The sequence below is a fragment of the Cucurbita pepo genome, unplaced genomic scaffold, assembly GCF_002806865.2.
Source record: "Cucurbita pepo subsp. pepo cultivar mu-cu-16 unplaced genomic scaffold, ASM280686v2 Cp4.1_scaffold000693, whole genome shotgun sequence".
Taxonomy (NCBI): Eukaryota; Viridiplantae; Streptophyta; class Magnoliopsida; order Cucurbitales; family Cucurbitaceae; genus Cucurbita; species Cucurbita pepo.
The window spans coordinates 1-16,171 of NW_019646912.1; the positions used below are offsets into that span (position 1 = coordinate 1).

The 16,171-nt window shown below is 36.9% G+C and overlaps 2 protein-coding genes across 13 annotated transcripts; one reads left to right on the top strand and one right to left on the bottom strand.

The window, feature by feature from the left end:
• The first annotated feature begins 2,393 nt into the window (after nucleotides 1-2,393).
• Nucleotides 2,394-6,398, top strand: LOC111785737 (UDP-galactose transporter 1-like). Of its 2 annotated transcripts, XM_023666118.1 has the most exons (6): nucleotides 2,394-2,528; nucleotides 2,629-2,870; nucleotides 3,011-3,260; nucleotides 3,396-3,603; nucleotides 5,511-5,742; nucleotides 5,868-6,398. In XM_023666118.1, exons 2-6 carry the CDS (start codon nucleotides 2,760-2,762, stop codon nucleotides 6,096-6,098), a joined length of 1,032 nt encoding a protein of 343 aa, XP_023521886.1. In that variant the 5' UTR covers nucleotides 2,394-2,528; nucleotides 2,629-2,759; the 3' UTR covers nucleotides 6,099-6,398. The 2 variants fall into 2 exon arrangements, with proteins under 2 accessions (XP_023521886.1, XP_023521887.1); XM_023666119.1 differs by having other exon boundaries at nucleotides 2,394-2,870.
• Nucleotides 6,399-6,491: 93 nt separating this feature from the next.
• Nucleotides 6,492-16,026, bottom strand: LOC111785738. Of its 11 annotated transcripts, none has more exons than XM_023666129.1 (9): nucleotides 15,643-16,026; nucleotides 15,269-15,376; nucleotides 11,846-11,901; nucleotides 10,909-10,988; nucleotides 10,494-10,587; nucleotides 10,091-10,185; nucleotides 9,883-10,009; nucleotides 6,901-7,019; nucleotides 6,492-6,780 (listed from the first exon to the last, which is right to left on the bottom strand). In XM_023666129.1, exons 4-9 carry the CDS (start codon nucleotides 10,944-10,946, stop codon nucleotides 6,630-6,632), a joined length of 624 nt encoding a protein of 207 aa, XP_023521897.1. In that variant the 5' UTR covers nucleotides 10,947-10,988; nucleotides 11,846-11,901; nucleotides 15,269-15,376; nucleotides 15,643-16,026; the 3' UTR covers nucleotides 6,492-6,629. The 11 variants fall into 11 exon arrangements, with proteins under 11 accessions (XP_023521897.1, XP_023521898.1, XP_023521888.1 ...); XM_023666120.1 differs by having other exon boundaries at nucleotides 6,500-6,780; nucleotides 10,909-10,983; XM_023666123.1 differs by having other exon boundaries at nucleotides 6,500-6,780; nucleotides 10,909-10,983; nucleotides 11,846-11,917.
• Nucleotides 16,027-16,171: the final 145 nt, after the last annotated feature.

A 16,171-nucleotide genomic window follows, 5' to 3' on the forward strand; every position in this document is an offset into this window, starting at 1 on the left:
TAGTCCTAGACTGCATTCTTCCCTAGAATCACTGTCTTTCATTAGAATTGATTCCACACCGAAGCTGCATTGGACTATCCTTAGTTGAGAAACAAGAAACCGAAAAATTTGATGTAGAGGAAAAGTGCTTCACAAACCTTTCTGCCCAAGGAGAAGAAAACTAGTAATGGCTTTGTGTTTCCTTTGGATTCCCATATAAATGTTCACCAACTTGGTTGTAAAATCATCAATGGACATGGCATCTTCTTTGTAGTCTCTTTATTCTGTTTAGCTCAAGGCACACCAACCAGCAGAAACGCTCGGTTTTTATGGGTTGGTTACCTTTCCAAATTAAGAGTGATAAGTTTCTAGGTAGCAAGGAAACCAGTCCACCATCGAGTCGTGATTTAGTTTGTTTTAGTTTCGTCAACGGTGTGATAATAATACCATGTGGACGATGACTGTAGTTTGTATTTCACAACTTGTGTGGAGTTATAAAGATCTTTACTCCAGAACTGGTAATCATGTTAACGTGACTCAAATGTCTGCTTTTAGTAGAAACGGATCGTCAGCCCAAGTATAGACTGGATGAAAAAAACCATTCAAATGCATGTTTGATGCAAAACTCTTACCTTTTTTCTTGCTGAATCCATTCATAACAATGTAGGTAATGCATAAAACGATTACCTATGATAACCAGTTTTAAGTCTCAATTGAGATTTTAGGTCAAATTCCATCCATCTTATTTAGTTGAAGTGTTGAACATATGAACCAAATACTCTTGAAAGAGCTTTGTCAAGCTCGATAACGAAAAGAAGACCGACTTGGAATGACTTTTTAACGACACTTAGAAAGCCATTCTAAACCGGTCCAAGATCATAGTCGGATCTTTCAACACTGTTCTATAAGCTATAGATTTCAACACTGATCCAATTCTTATGGACTCATACAGGAGCAGAACAAGCTGCAACGGGAGATGCAAATTCACAAGGCTCCAAACTCATGGTTTAATCTTAGTTTAGTTAGCCGACTCTAGTTTCTGAAGTTTTGTTCCCAAGTTCAGGAAATTAAAACTCCATATTGTATGCTTGAGCCCCAGGAAAGTAGTGCAGAGAAGTATAAGGATTTAGATTTTCATTTCCATTTTCCATTAACCCCTCGAGAATAAAACAGCTATTTAGTACTGTGGTCAAAAGCTCTAAGATACAATCTTTTACATCTATTTTATAATATATTATCAAAAAAAATGAAAAATATAATACAAAAATAGTTTAGAAATACTATTTTGCTTTATATACGTTACAATTTTTTGCCAAATATTGAACAAAAAAATATCAAAATATTACTAATATAGACATTGATTATTTATCTATTTTTGTAAAATTGAAGATATTATATTTTCTTCTATCTTTGATATTTTACTTATTTACATTTTCTTTATGATAATTTGTGGTAAATTTTTTTTGTTGGTAAAAAATAGATATTGCTGCTATGAATGAGTTGTGTACGTGTTACAAAGTAATGAAAACGGTATCAGAAAAATGTCCCTTTTAAGAAAAAGCATTATAAAAATTATATTTTAAAAAAAAGATTAAAAAATCAACAAACCTGAATTAAAGTCAAAATTATTTTTATTACATGCATCCATCCAACGGTCAAAATCTAACCAATATCTATAAATAAGAATGAATGGAAAGGTTTGAAAAGTGGGGAAGCCGTGATGAAATTGCGCTCTTTAGCATTCCCACATCGGAATTGCGTTGCGTTTTCGCCTAATACATTATAGATCGTGCTAGCGTATTTATTGCGCGGGATGTATTTGAGATTAATAAATGCATATAAAATTGATTACCGAAAAGAAAAGTAACAGCCTTGTTTTTCCGGTTCATTTATTTGCTAATAATGTTTCATTAAATCATATTAATATATTTGACGGTTCCTAAAAACTTCCAAAACGCTTCTATTATTTTATTCTTGTTCTTCTTTATTAAATTATTGTCTATATATATATTATCATCTGCTACTATTTTTAAAATATTTATTTTATTATAAGTAAATTTTAGATTTATTTAATTTTAAAATTATTGAAATAAGATTGCTTTTAAACTCCAATATTCTTTTTGCTACACATCACTCTAAATTAAAACGAAAAATAAATAAAATTAATCAAAATGAGAGATAATATTTTTATTTTATAAAAAAAAAAAAAAAAAAAAATGGGTCAAATTCTGTAATCCGTCAAAAACAAGGAACCAACGGCTGAGATTCGTCTAACGTGTCGTTGACGGTTTGACCTTCTTTAGTAATGGACACGTGTAAAGTGGTGGGACCCACAATCCCCAAGCCTTTTGGTGCGTGTAAAAAGGAGGAGAGAATATAAGCCAAAAGCTATTAGCCATAGCCATAGCCATAGCCATAGAGCCATGCCCTTGCGCTTGCCGTTCTCTTTTATGAGCACAGAGACCCTTAGAACAAACGAAAGCTGAAGCCATAGACGTGACAAACTGAAGCGTGTTTAGGATTTCAATGAATTAGTGAGAGAATTTCGAGTACGATCCTTGGCGGATGCCATGCCTTCTGCGTTTTTTTCGGGTTCAAATTCATCCGTTTCATGTACTCTAACTTCTAGCTGCTAAACCATTTTCTCAGGTCCCAACTACGCTCAATTGAGCGTTTTCCAATTCCGAATTCAGGTGGAGGTTTTTCGTTTAATCGGAATTTCGGTGTGATTGGGATTTTGTGGTCGGTCATTCGGTCATCTGAGGTCTGAAGCGAGAGAGATGGAGGAGGCTTGGTTGTGCCACTGGAGCACCATTAGATCTCTCTTCGCGATTCTTCAATGGTGGAGTTTCAATGTCACCGTCATTATCATGAACAAGTGGATCTTTCAGGTATTGCTGAATTTCCGCTGTTTTCTTCCATTTCTTGTTTAGTTCTTTCTCGATTCGGTTGCTTCCAGTTCAATTTGTTCGTGTTTTTATTCCTTGGATGTTTAGCGTCGTTGTGAATTTGATCTGTTTGTTTTCTGCAGAAATTGGATTTTAAATTTCCTCTAACAGTGTCTTGCATTCACTTCATCTGCTCCGCCATTGGAGCGTATATAGCGATTAAAGTGTTGAAAGTTAAGCCGCTGATTTCTGTTGACCCTCAAGATCGGTGGAGAAGGATATTCCCCATGTCGTTTGTGTTTTGTATCAACATAGTTTTGGGGAATGTGAGCTTGCGTTATATTCCGGTTTCTTTCATGCAGACAATAAAGTCCTTCACTCCTGCAACAACCGGTACGCTTTTGAATTCAAATTGTTTGGTGATTACCTGTTCTTTGTCATTGTTCTAAGTTTCTTTGATTTTTGCAATTTCAATTGAAAATTGTGTGGTTACATTCATTGTTCTTGACTTAAATTGGTTGTAAACAGTTGTCTTACAATGGCTAGTATGGAGAAAGTACTTTGACTGGAGAATATGGGCATCTTTGATACCCATTGTTGGAGGAATTCTTCTTACTTCTGTGACTGAGATGAGCTTTAACATGTTTGGGTTCTGTGCTGCCTTATTTGGTTGTTTGGCTACCTCAACAAAGACCATCCTTGCTGAGTCCTTATTGCATGGATACAAGTTCGACAGGTACTACTGCCCTTATGCGTGGTTAATTCATTTTGGATTTCAAGTTTCATCCTGAATTCCTGGGTGTTGCATTCTTTTTCTGGGTTTAGATGGATAGCTGTTGCTTGAAAACCCCAATTAAGAAATACCCTTAAGGAACAGATATCTGATATGTGTTCAGTATCGTTCATGCAATTAGTAGGACCATAGATACTGAAAAGTTAATTCCCTGTCAAGTATAAATTAAAGCCCACCGGTAAAGTTAATTCCCTAGTCTACAATGAATTGGTAGAGCTGTTCAAGCCCAAGTATAAGAAATCCAAGCCCACCGGTAGTAGATATTGTCCGTCCTCCCTTGGGGACCAGCGAACGTATTGCCATCAGCTTCACGATTTTAAAACGCGTCTACTAGGGAGAGGTTTCCACACTCTTATAATGGATGCTTCATTCCCCCCTCAAACCGTCGTGGGATCTCACAATCCAACCACTTGGAAGCCCAGCGTCCATGCTGGCACACCACCCGGTGTCTGGCTCTGATACCATTTGTTATAGCTCAAACCTACCGCTAGCAGATATTGTCCTCTTTGGGCTTTTCCTTTCGGGTTTTCTCTCAAGGTATTTAAACGCGTCTGCTAGGGAGAGGCTTCCACACCCTTATAATTCGCCAACCGATGTGGGATCTCACAATCCGCCCCCGTCCTCGTTGGCACACTGCCCAATGTTTGGCTCTGATACCATTTGTAACAACCCAAGCTTTGGCCAGCAGATATTGTCATCTTTGGGTTTTCCGTTCAAGGGCTTCCCCTCAAGGTTTTAAAGCAAAAACCTTGAGGAGAAGCCCAAAAAGAGAAAGCTCAAAGAGAACAATATCTGCTGCGGTGGGCTTGGGCGGTTACATTAGTCCTCGCCATTTGCTTTCATCCAGCTGCCTTTTTCTCTCTGTTTTTTGTTCTTTTTGGATCTGTCAAGAGAACATTACCATCTCTGAATATCAATTCTGCCATTACTAGTAATTTGTTCTTTGTTGCAGTCTGTATTATTCTCTCTTTAGCAATTCAACCTTTTCGATTTTCTATTGACTCCTGTCAATGTTATCAAAATACCGTGCTGTCGGTTCCGTTTCTTGCATCCTTCTCTTTTTGTAGTAATCTAAAAGAGTGACCTTCAAGAATGATATTCTTGGTGCTGGATTCTTATTATGGGAAGAACGACTACCTTAGCTTAGGTATTGTGTCAGTGTCCACCTCCACCAATTGTTGACATTTTGATACTCATTGGTCACTCGAATTACAATACAATTTATTACAATCCTTTTCTAGTTGTATGCATTCTCGCACTGTCACAAGTAATGAATTATGAGAATAACAACGGAACCAATTATGGATGCCTTTTAAGATCACATAATTGTAGGAATCCATGTAATGTTGAATTTTCTTTCAATGTTTTTAATATAGAACGTTGAATCATTAAAAATTTACTGTTTTTTACAAGTATTTTTCATTAGGTGTTGCATTTAATTTAGAACGATTGATATTATTCAGTCTTCTTGTTTGTAATCTTGATTTTATAGATACAATCCTTATAAACATGAACATTTGAATGGCTTCAATTATGTACGTGATATGCATACATGTATTATCACTGGCATTGATGGTTAAATGAAATGGCTTCTTCCTCCCACATATATTATAATATGACATGGTTCAGTTATCAGTAGTTGATCTTTATTTAATAGATAGTGATTGAACTTTTAAATCTTTTCCAATAAAACCCTCTTTTCCCCGAACCCCTACTGGTTTTCATTTTCCATTGATTCTCTACCATCCAACGAATAATCATCTGTGTCGTTCTTTGTTATTCTATTGTTTCATATATGTTTTGCTAATAATGTTGGATCTTTGGTGTTGGTTTTCTTTTGGACACACCAGCATAAATACAGTGTATTACATGGCGCCGTTCGCGACCATGATCTTGGCAGTACCTGCAATGCTCCTTGAAGGTAACGGTGTTCTCGATTGGCTTCACACTCACGAGTCAATTTCCTCGTCACTCATCATCATTTTCAGCTCTGGGGTGATGGCTTTCTGTCTGAACTTCTCCATATTTTATGTGATTCATTCTACCACTGCTGTGACGTTCAATGTTGCTGGAAACCTAAAGGTAAGATCTACCTGATACAATTGCCATGGATATTAGTCTTATAAACCACTATAATTGCATTCTCCCTACACAAATTTCCTTTCTTAATACTACGATGAGTTCATTTGAATTTTCATTTTGCTCAGGTAGCTGTTGCTGTTCTTGTTTCATGGTCGATATTTCGAAACCCGATTTCAATGCTAAATGCAGTTGGATGTGCAATTACACTTCTGGGTTGTACATTCTATGGCTATGTAAGACATCTTATCTCACAGCAGCCCCCTGGAACCCCTCGAACCCCTAGAACACCTCGGACCCCTCGGAGTCGGATGGAGCTGCTCCCCCTTGTAAATGATAAATTGGATGATACGGTCTAATTGGTTCCGTTGCGGTTGAAGTCTTGGTAGTTGGCACACGGGTAATAGAGAAAAGGAGTACTAAAAAATACAAGAGCAGAATACTGGGGCTTGTTTGTTCTGTCCACCTGCTTTAGGCGAACTTCAATTTTTTTTCCTCTTCATAATTCTATCTTTTTATCTCCCTGCCTCATATATCGTTGTTTGTAGCTTTAGCATATCAATGAGAGACTGATATTACCTTTTCCTTTGCTAGTTATCCCACGTATCTGTGATTATAGAGGCAATTATTGTTAGAGTTCCAATCAATTTTGTTCTTAAGCTTGCTTTCCATTCAAATTCTGTAACCAAAACATAAAACTATTCCCAGATTTCTGATGCTTAACTTGCTCCATTGCTTGGCAACCATCACAGTTTTCAAGTTCATCTGAATGGATGAATTATTAAATTTTGTTAGACTGAAAGATCTGAAGTTCGGATCATTCCAACTTTGATGGAGTGTTCTAAGGTCATCTGCATTTAGTTACAGGGTTAAGATAAGATTAGAGACAACTAAGCAAGAAGCCAGAAGTTCTTCTGCCACCTGGTGTTGATAAGGTAACCTCCCATGCCATTGCTCTGTTTTCTAACTCCAATTGTACAGCAATCGGCATGGCTGATGCACTGTTCCACAAGCTGCTCTGAGATGCTGGTCCCACAGAAGCTGCAAGGAAATGACCGTGTCGACCAGGTTAGTATTCATGATCATTCAAACTTTTTACTGCTTTTGTTTTTATGGATGAAAAAGGGGCCAAGATAAGATAATGAAAGGGTTGGTACCCACCATCCAAACAGAGAAGGCTTTTTCTGGGGCACCACCAAAACAGATGCCTCAAGCTTCTTCACTTGGCTCAAAATTGTCTCTAGTTTCGGGCCTTGTATCACCAGTGCTTCAACTTCCACCTGAAATTTTGCACCAGAAATAAGAAAAAGTCACCCACAGAACCCAACACCGCACTGATGTAATACTTAAAAAGATGGTTCCACCTCGATTTCCCCTTTCATTTGTCATTTACAAATGGCCCTCGAATCATCCGGATGATGGGGGAGCACTAGGAAAGGGCTAGCTACTAGTAGTCACTATGCTTTCTTTTTCCCTTCATTTTATTTATTAACACATGCATTAGAGGGACACCAATGGGTTAAATTAGAGATAACCCAATATGACCCATTTCCCACATAATAGTTCATCCATAACCTTCCCACTTCATATATTCAGTCTAAAGATGAAAATGCAAATTAAAGGCTAACAAATGGATGAAAAACAGAAGTTATATACCTCAGGTCTAGAAGCTTTGCAGAGGTAGCCAAGAGAGTTAGCAAGAAATGACGAGGAAGAAGAATGAGAAGGCGTTTCAGAGAGGAGCTTGTTTGAGTGAGAAACAACGTGAAGAAGAGTGAGGAAATCACCATTATTGGCCACATGGGTTAGAGCCCACATCATAGCATGCTTGGACTGCGATGTATGATCTACCACCACCATCACCCTCTTCTTATTACCGTACTTCTCAAACCCTTCCATTGTCGTCGCTCAGTTTAAAGCTTCTTTTGCTGCCAACCAGCCAACTTTTCTTGTAGGGTAAAACTCAAACCCCACCTCTTTCAAGCCTCTCTTTCACCTTTGGTTGCCTTAAAAATTGAACCCCTTTTCACTAGGAAGATGGTAGTTGGTTGGTTATATAGAATCTTTAGTTTTTTACTTGTAGGAGAGAGAGAGAGAGAAAAGGAGAGTTGGAATGGAATGGGGTTGAGATGGGACAGAGTGATAAATACAAAGCCATGATTTAGAACTTTTTTTTTTTGAGTCACGGGAGTCACTGAAGCTGATGGTGGGTGGCTTTTACAGATTACCTGAAACATCGATGCAAATAAGAAGGGTACCGTACCCCGCAAACTGGCTATTTTGATGATGACAGGGAAGACTCTCTCTACTGTTACCATCTTGCATCTTTTGCTAATCGTTTCAAAAATCTTATCATTACCAAGAAAGCTTTATTAGGGGTGGGAAGGGAAAGGTCTTTCAAAGAGATCAACTAACAGGGTAAAAAATGGCCAATTCTCATTGAAAGAAATGGTTGGGGAGTTCCGTCAGGACACGACTAGGCCTCCTTTTTGAAAAGCCTAATTTTATTGGAACTTTTTCTTAATGCACCGACAANACTGAAGCTGATGGTGGGTGGCTTTTACAGATTACCTGAAACATCGATGCAAATAAGAAGGGTACCGTACCCCGCAAACTGGCTATTTTGATGATGACAGGGAAGACTCTCTCTACTGTTACCATCTTGCATCTTTTGCTAATCGTTTCAAAAATCTTATCATTACCAAGAAAGCTTTATTAGGGGTGGGAAGGGAAAGGTCTTTCAAAGAGATGAACTAATAGGGTAAAAAATGGCCAATTCTCATTGAAAGAAATGGTTGGGGAGTTCCGTCAGGACACGACTAGGCCTCTTTGAAAAGCCTAATTTTATTGGAACTTTTTCTTAATGCAACCGACAGGCATTAATGCAAAGGGCGGATTTTTTGTTCATCAAAATTTTCAGTCCAGATTCAAGACGAGCTTGACATGCATGGCAGATATGAAATGCATTGATTAAACTACAAATTTCTTTCATTTTCCACCTTCCCGCACCCCTAACTTATTTATGAAAGAAAGTAAGAGGTCCTATTAACTTCTAGAATCAATGAAATAACATCGATTTTGACTTAGTTAGCTACAACAAGAAGCCATACAAAGTACACTGCATCCCCATTCTAGAGTTCAATTTAGGCCAATTTTGCTGATAACTAATTCAAACAAAATTGAATTACAAACTTTAGTCTTGTAACTTATTTTCGTTGACAAAAGAAAAATTGAATGTCGAAAATTGAAATGAAAGTTTAATCTATTAAACAGTTTTGAAAGTTAAAAAGAGATTAACTAAATACATAGAAACCAAATTTAAGAGGAAAAAAAAAACATTTATTTGTAAGTTCATTCTGCCACTCATTTCACAATGGCAACCCACATGCCAACCAAATCGTGAGTAATGGTCTACTAAGAAGTATTTTTCAAGAGTAACTCATTTCACAATGGCAACCCACATGCCAACCAAATCGTGAGTAATGGTCTACTAAGAAGTATTTTTCAAGAGTAACAGTTGGTGCATGTTTGACTGGACCCATTTTTGTGGGTTAAGTCACAATCGTATTAGAAAAAAGTAATTTGTGACTCATATTGTGTACAAGAGTGGTGGTGGCATGCAAGTGTCGTGTCAGTAATGTGTGACCAAAGAAGACAATGCATCATCTAACACACCAAGAAGAAGATAATGCATCATCTAACACACCAAGAAAAGTGAGCAAATTCGTCAAACTCAAATGCAAGCAAGAATAGAGCAACATTCATGTCAAGAGTTTAGAGATGACTTCAATGAAGGTCGAAATGAATCTCCAAGCCATAACCTTGAAAGTCAAAGTTTTGTCATGAGTTTTGCTCTAGAGTGAACAAAAAAAAAAGGCAAAAACAAATTCAGCATAAAGTGTTCATCGTTGTCCGACTTAAAAGAAGGGGTTTATGTTGTCTGCTTTAAAGGCTTTCCTCTTACTTCCGTGGGTGGGAAAGTCTAGACTAGGATCGATGAAGTTCACATTAATATAGATGTAACCTCACTAGAGTCAAACCAACACCAAACAAACATTCCAATTGTGGCCATTTTGAAGTGCATGGTGTCAAATCAAAATATTAACATCAAAGTTTGTTGTGAGTTTTGAAAGCATGACTGACCTCTAAATCTTTTACCCTGGCACCAGAACTGAAGAAACACAATGCTTTTCCGTATATCTTTGTGGCAACAATGAATAATACCTTAAAGTAAGAATGGTTGGTTGCTGACTCCTTCAGCAACACAAATCTGAAAGGTAACCGATAACGAATCAACTGAATGGAAATTAAGCTATATGTCATTAGTAGTAGATGAGCCAGAAGCACGCACCTTATATTAAAATGGCTGAGTAGCTCCGTTGATGGTGATCGTATAAAAAAGACCTGTAGCCTATCCAAAAGTATTAAGGAGAACAGGATTGCTACCTGTAGTTCAACGATAAAACAAGAGTGAATAAATCATTGTAAACTGTAAACAAAATGAAATCGATTCCACAAGTAAGCACTCTCACTATTGCTGGTCAAAATTATGGGTTCCTGTGTCAGCAATCTCTTGAATTGCAGAAACAAAACCAGGATCCTCAAGAAAAATGATATCCACGTCCTCTAAAAGAATTAAAAGGCTTAGCTTCAACTTGGTTGCTGGGGCTTACAGATGCGATGAATTCAAATTCTCCAACACCTTTAATGTAATCTTTAGAATCATCGTCTGATGAAGGGATAAGTTCAATCACCTTAGTCGCTAAACATTTGGATGGTGTACTCTCTTGAAGAGAACAACATTTCCCAATAAAATTGTTCCTCGACCCCTGGAAATGTTTTACTGACCTATAATATAATCATCTTTTCAGTCATTATTAAAGAGATTTATGGCCAGCGAAAAGGAGAATTTGATAAAGAGCTAATTTCACAGTTGGTTGAGTTGGTTGAACAATATCATAATGTCCCAATTTGATGCTCTTTTTTGAAGGAGAAATCAGCAATACAGATTCACCAGACAACGAAATTTAAATTTTTTCTTTTTTTTTTCTTTCTAATACCATTCTCTTCAAGGAGTAACCAAACACATGCAGAACGAGCAAGGCCATAAAGTTCAAGAAAGAAATTATAACATGGAGAAATCCAAGCCAAAATTGAAATAGAACGGACCATTTTAGCTGATGAGATTGTAAAGCCTCTCCAATCATATGCTCGAGAACAGCTCCCGATTGAATGACAGATGCACTGAACTGAAGAAGAATATATTAGACACAGTCAAGTTTTTTTTTTTTTTTGTATGAAACAATATTTATACTTTATATTTATATTCATAATCCATCAATCAAAAATGGAGTCACTACACAGGCTGCGGGTAGAGGAGACCAGCACTAAGGAATCCATTGCAAAAAAGGCCATCCATCGAGGTTGAACAAAAGAGCACTGTGGTTATTAACAATCGAAGTCCCTTGATTTCTTTGTATCCATAAAAGCAACAACAACAAAAGTTTTTTAAAAAAAGAGTAGTCCAGACTCCAAGCAAACAGTGCAAAGTTAGCAAATTTTGAGTAGATAAATTGGCATATAGAATAAAAACACACAGCAAATTCATACTCAATTAGTTTTTCCTTCATAACAAATATTCCTCAAGTAAACATTCAATTCATAGGACAAATGAAACAATAAAAAAAATAAAAACAAAAACTATTTGATATTCGACAATAGATGCCATTCTAATATGATAATTTGCAAGAATTAAAGACGAATTCCACTAAAAATATGGCACAGCTGCACCTCAAAACAAATTTTCAGTTGCCTTCATAGCCATCTAACACCATACAAGTAGCAAATATTCAGAAGAGATTTGGAGGTGGAATAAAATGGCAAAGAAACATATAACGGCCAAAAGAATGATTTATTTACTTGTATTTACAATGATGAACAAAAACAACCCAACAGAGTTTCACAAAACCAGCTTCAACATAATTTTAAGATATCATCAAGACTAAAAAGAAGAAACTGCATAGACGAGACACATTGTTTCAATGAAAAGTACAAAATCTAAACAACGTAAACATAGATCAGGTGATAATAGTGAGTTTCTGCATACCCCGTGATGAGGAGAATATTCTTCAGGCTTATCATCTCTTTAGACACCAAAGATACCTATAGAAAACTACCACTGAAATGTTGAAACATTTAGAAATGCAAGAAGCCATTCATAAGAATGAATGATGCCTTAATCGAACAAAAATAATATAATCCAAGACATTACAGAACTATGAAGGTTTAAAACTACTAATTCCTCATGTAAATTATGAATCGACCACAATTCAAGTTTGCTTGTCAACGGAAGTAATAAACTGACAGCAGCAACTAAATGAGCAGTAAAGGAACCAAGTGATATATTAAAAATCCCATATCCTTAAATGGAGGAACATTATAATCGTGAAACGAATAAGTGAAATGAGCACACATTTGCAGGAGGTATCATACACTGAAGCCATAAGTCTTCGCAGCATTTTCAAATTATGGTCAACAGCTCTGCATAGCATGCTTCTTCCACCTCTCATATCAATTAATTCTCTCGGTAGTTAAAAAGAAACGTTCACAATAAAATTAAGCAGGAAAATGGCAGGAAAAGATGGGGGAATATACTAAAATTCAACCCACAACACAGAACAACGTGTAAAATTTTAAACGACGTTATAGAGCTTTAAACTTTCTTTTAAGAAAGTTTATTGTTGTGTAAAATAGAAATACGTAACTGTTAGAGTTCAATATCATAATTAAGGCAGGCAGCGTTTGAGAGGAAGGGGGTAAATGTAAATAAAAGTCATGGTTCTCTAGGAAGAAGAAGAGAGATCAAAGAACTTAATCATTCATAATTAGTAATAACCTGTCCTGAAGAAATCTACTTTGATGCTCAAGAATTGGCCTTTCTGCAGAATCACTAAACCCAAGTGTTTTATTCAGGTTATCATCCTGATAATAAATCACGAGAAGTAGATGATAAGCTCAAAAATAGACATCGGCAGGTTACAACTTGTGAAGTTTAAGTTGAAACAGTTCAACTTTCAAAAGTAGAGAAAGAAAGAAAGTAACACTTGAATGCAGGATGAAATATACCATTTCTGCACTTTTTGGGAGGTGATGGAGCACTATTTCCTTGTCAGCATCCACGTTAGCACATTGCTAATGTTGGCCCCAACTCTTCTGTGGGAAACACTCATACTTTTTATTAAGACCAAGTGATTATAAGACACTCTTTAGAGGATACTACTACAATTCTCTTTTCTTAGATGAAAAACTTGGTGGAGTGGAAGGGTATTTATATATGGTCTAGATTTATTTCTGAAGTATCTAGATATCTAAATCTTTTTAGAACATTTGAAACTTCTAGATAATAGACTCGTAAAATTATTGAGCTTGACATTATTAGGCTAGTGATAATCTTTTAACATCCTCCCTCAACACTAACACTCATTCATTGTACCATATTGGTCATCCGTCTTCTATAATAGTTGCGTTGACGTACTTAGGATTTGACTTTTGGACTTTATTGGTCATTTGTCTTCTCTAATAGTTGCATTGACATACTTACGATTTGCCTTTTGGATTCTTTAGGACCGCCTAAGTTGTTGAGGTGTCATTTCCTTTTCACCGAGTTTGCTTGGTTGAGCATTTCTTGCTCACCAACATCAGTGTCACTTGGATATTCAAGCGCATCAACACTTGACCAAGTGTGTGCAGCTTCTGTTGTAGAATTTCTTCAATGTTGTTCGAGAATGGTAAGACTTTCTTCTTCCATGCTTCATCAAAAGCTACATCTCTTTTAGTGTAGCATCTTCCACNCAAATGTGTGCAGTTTGCTTCAGTCTTCTACTGTAGAATTTCTTCAATGTTGTTCGAGAATGGTAAGACTTTCTTCTTCAATGCTTCATCAAAAGCTACATCTCTGGAAGTGTAGCATCTTCCACTTGTTGGATCAAACACTTCCTTTTCTTTGGTTGTCATATCCAACAAATATATACTTGACTGCTTTCTTGTCAAACTTGTTGGGTAGATGACTAGGCACAAATACGTAGCAAATTCAACCAAATACTCGAAAGTAGCTAAATGTTTGTGAGATTGATAATACCTGTTCTCTAGAAGTTGTAACCTTGTATCATTCTTCTTTTTTCAAAAAAAAAAAAAAAAAGTGTCACAAACGTGTCCCATGCTTCTTTCGGCATCTTGTTATCCCGAATGTGCTCCAACATTTCTTCTTTGGTTGTGGTCTTCAAGGCATGCATTGTTTTGTTTGCTTTGATTTTCCAATTGCATAAGGTGCCATTAGCATCCTCCTCTGGGGGCGTAATTTCGCTTCCGCCAACAACTTTCCAAAGGTCTTGTCCTTGTAGATAGAACATCATACATGTTGTCCACGTGTTATAGTTGTTGTTGTTGAGTTTCTTGATTCTTCCGATGACTTGGAGATCACTCATCGTGTTAGTCGTGCCTCAGCAATACCAAACAAGCTTTTTCGACACATAACTCGCAGACCACGTATGACACGAAGAAACTCACTCACTAATAATCTCAAGAGATTGTGTCAGATGTGGAAAATTAAGCAGAGCTGCAACTACAGAGCAAACTAAGAATTTCAAAAGATCAGACAACCTATACCAACCTTGCTCTGATATAACAATCCATAGAACACAACTCTTTGTGGAAACACTCACACTTTTTATTAAGATCAATCAAGAAGATATTACAAAACACTATCTACGACACTACTACACTTTTCTTTTCTTGGATGAAAATCTTAGGGGTGAAAACTTGGTGGAGGTGGAGGGTATTTATAGTAGATGCTAGATAATGTAGACCACACATTTGTGATCTTCTATCATATCTTTTGCATATTTGTGATCTTCTATCTTATTTTTTAAAATCTTCTAAATTTATTCCTGAAATATCTAGATATCTAAATATCTATTTCTAAAATGTCTAGATAGCTAAATCTTTCTAGAACATTCTAAAAACTTCTCAATGGACTCGTACAATTATTGAGTTTGACCCTACTGGGCTAGTGATGAGTGCTTACTCAGTGGGATCATGATCCATGGGCTCCTCATTTGCACCCGGAGAAGAATCGGAGGGTGGCAACACATATGGAAGGTCGTCTAAACTTAAAGAGTTAACAAGCCTTCGAATACTGAAGAACAAGCTTTTTGTAATGTATGGTCATTATTTACAATATTTTCTGTCAGTGAATGTCCAATTTTTCCAGTGTGGAGATAGTTCATCATCCTGCTTGGTATTATCAATATTGTCACCCTCGATTAAAGAAAAGAAAAGGCAAGGATAAATGCAACAATCACTTCGTATACAAACTCCAAATTCAAGGGTGGAAATTTCAAAACCGAGATATAAACTAAAATCTCAACGAGTAGCACATCATGAAAACACAAACAGCAACTGATAGAACACAAGTTCATAATTGACATGCGGAACTTAAATATGTGAGAGCAACAAAAGGCTATAAACTGACCTCTCTAATCATTTTTACCTACAGACGCATGTCGGGAATTGTCGGTGTTGCCTCTTCAGAATGAACAATTGTCTTAGGCGTCAAGTTTATGGCTCGCTTTTCCTTCGCCTGCTGTTTGTAAAACATAGTTATTTCATCTTGGAGATGACTATAGTTTGATGTAAAGGTGCAAACCTAGTCCAATTTGAAATCACCGAAAAAAAAAACATATCATATATCATATTTCAGGACCTAATTCCAGCATTTTCCCTATTCGCAACTCAAACATCGAGTAGTTTTGTCTAATTGAACTACTCATGCTACAACGATTCTCGGACCTATCGACAATCATGAAGAAATTAGAGTAGTAATTTATCCAATTAAATCCACTTCACCTTCTTCGAACTTCTCGACTGAGGCGTCGTCTTCCCCTTCGACTTACTTTTCTTCTTGTTCCGACTCCCGCATAACTCCACATCCTCACCGTAATTGTTCCTTCTCGGGATCGACTCCATTCTCCTCCTGTTCTTGACGGCGAACACTTCTGAGCGACCGTTTAACGATCTCAGTGGCGCCAACTTCCGCCGCATTCCCCGATTGCTCAGCCAGTCAGTCCATGAATTTACGCCTAGTTGTCAGTGATCTGATTACTGAAATGTGGGTGCTAGGGTCGAGAATCTCTGAGAGTGAGCTTAAGCATTGTTCGTAACGAAACGTGATCCGGACTACAGCAGGAACCTCGGATGGGAAAAGGGAAGTTAAATTTGGAGGGAATCGGCTTGTTTGTTCCGGCGCTAACGATGATTATTTTATATGTATTTATATACCTATAACACGTGTCGAGTTTTTATTGGATTGTAAAACAATTTGGACCGAGATCGGACCCTCACAATTCAACATATTTTTTTTATTATTACTAATTAC

Bases quoted from the DNA above. Each gene is read 5' to 3' on its own strand.
- LOC111785737 (XM_023666119.1), top strand. From the start codon at position 2,760: ATGGAGGAGGCTTGGTTGTGCCACTGGAGCACCATTAGATCTCTCTTC. The intron at 3,261-3,395 runs GTACGCTTTTGA...GGTTGTAAACAG, and splicing joins CTTCACTCCTGCAACAACCG to TTGTCTTACAATGGCTAGTA. The intron at 5,743-5,867 runs GTAAGATCTACC...CATTTTGCTCAG, and splicing joins ATGTTGCTGGAAACCTAAAG to GTAGCTGTTGCTGTTCTTGT.
- LOC111785738 (XM_023666120.1), bottom strand. The intron at 10,186-10,493 runs GTGATTGAACTT...GTTGAACTACAG, and splicing joins CCAAATGTTTAGCGACTAAG to GTAGCAATCCTGTTCTCCTT. The intron at 6,781-6,900 runs GTGGGTACCAAC...ATTTCCTTGCAG, and splicing joins AAGCCTTCTCTGTTTGGATG to CTTCTGTGGGACCAGCATCT.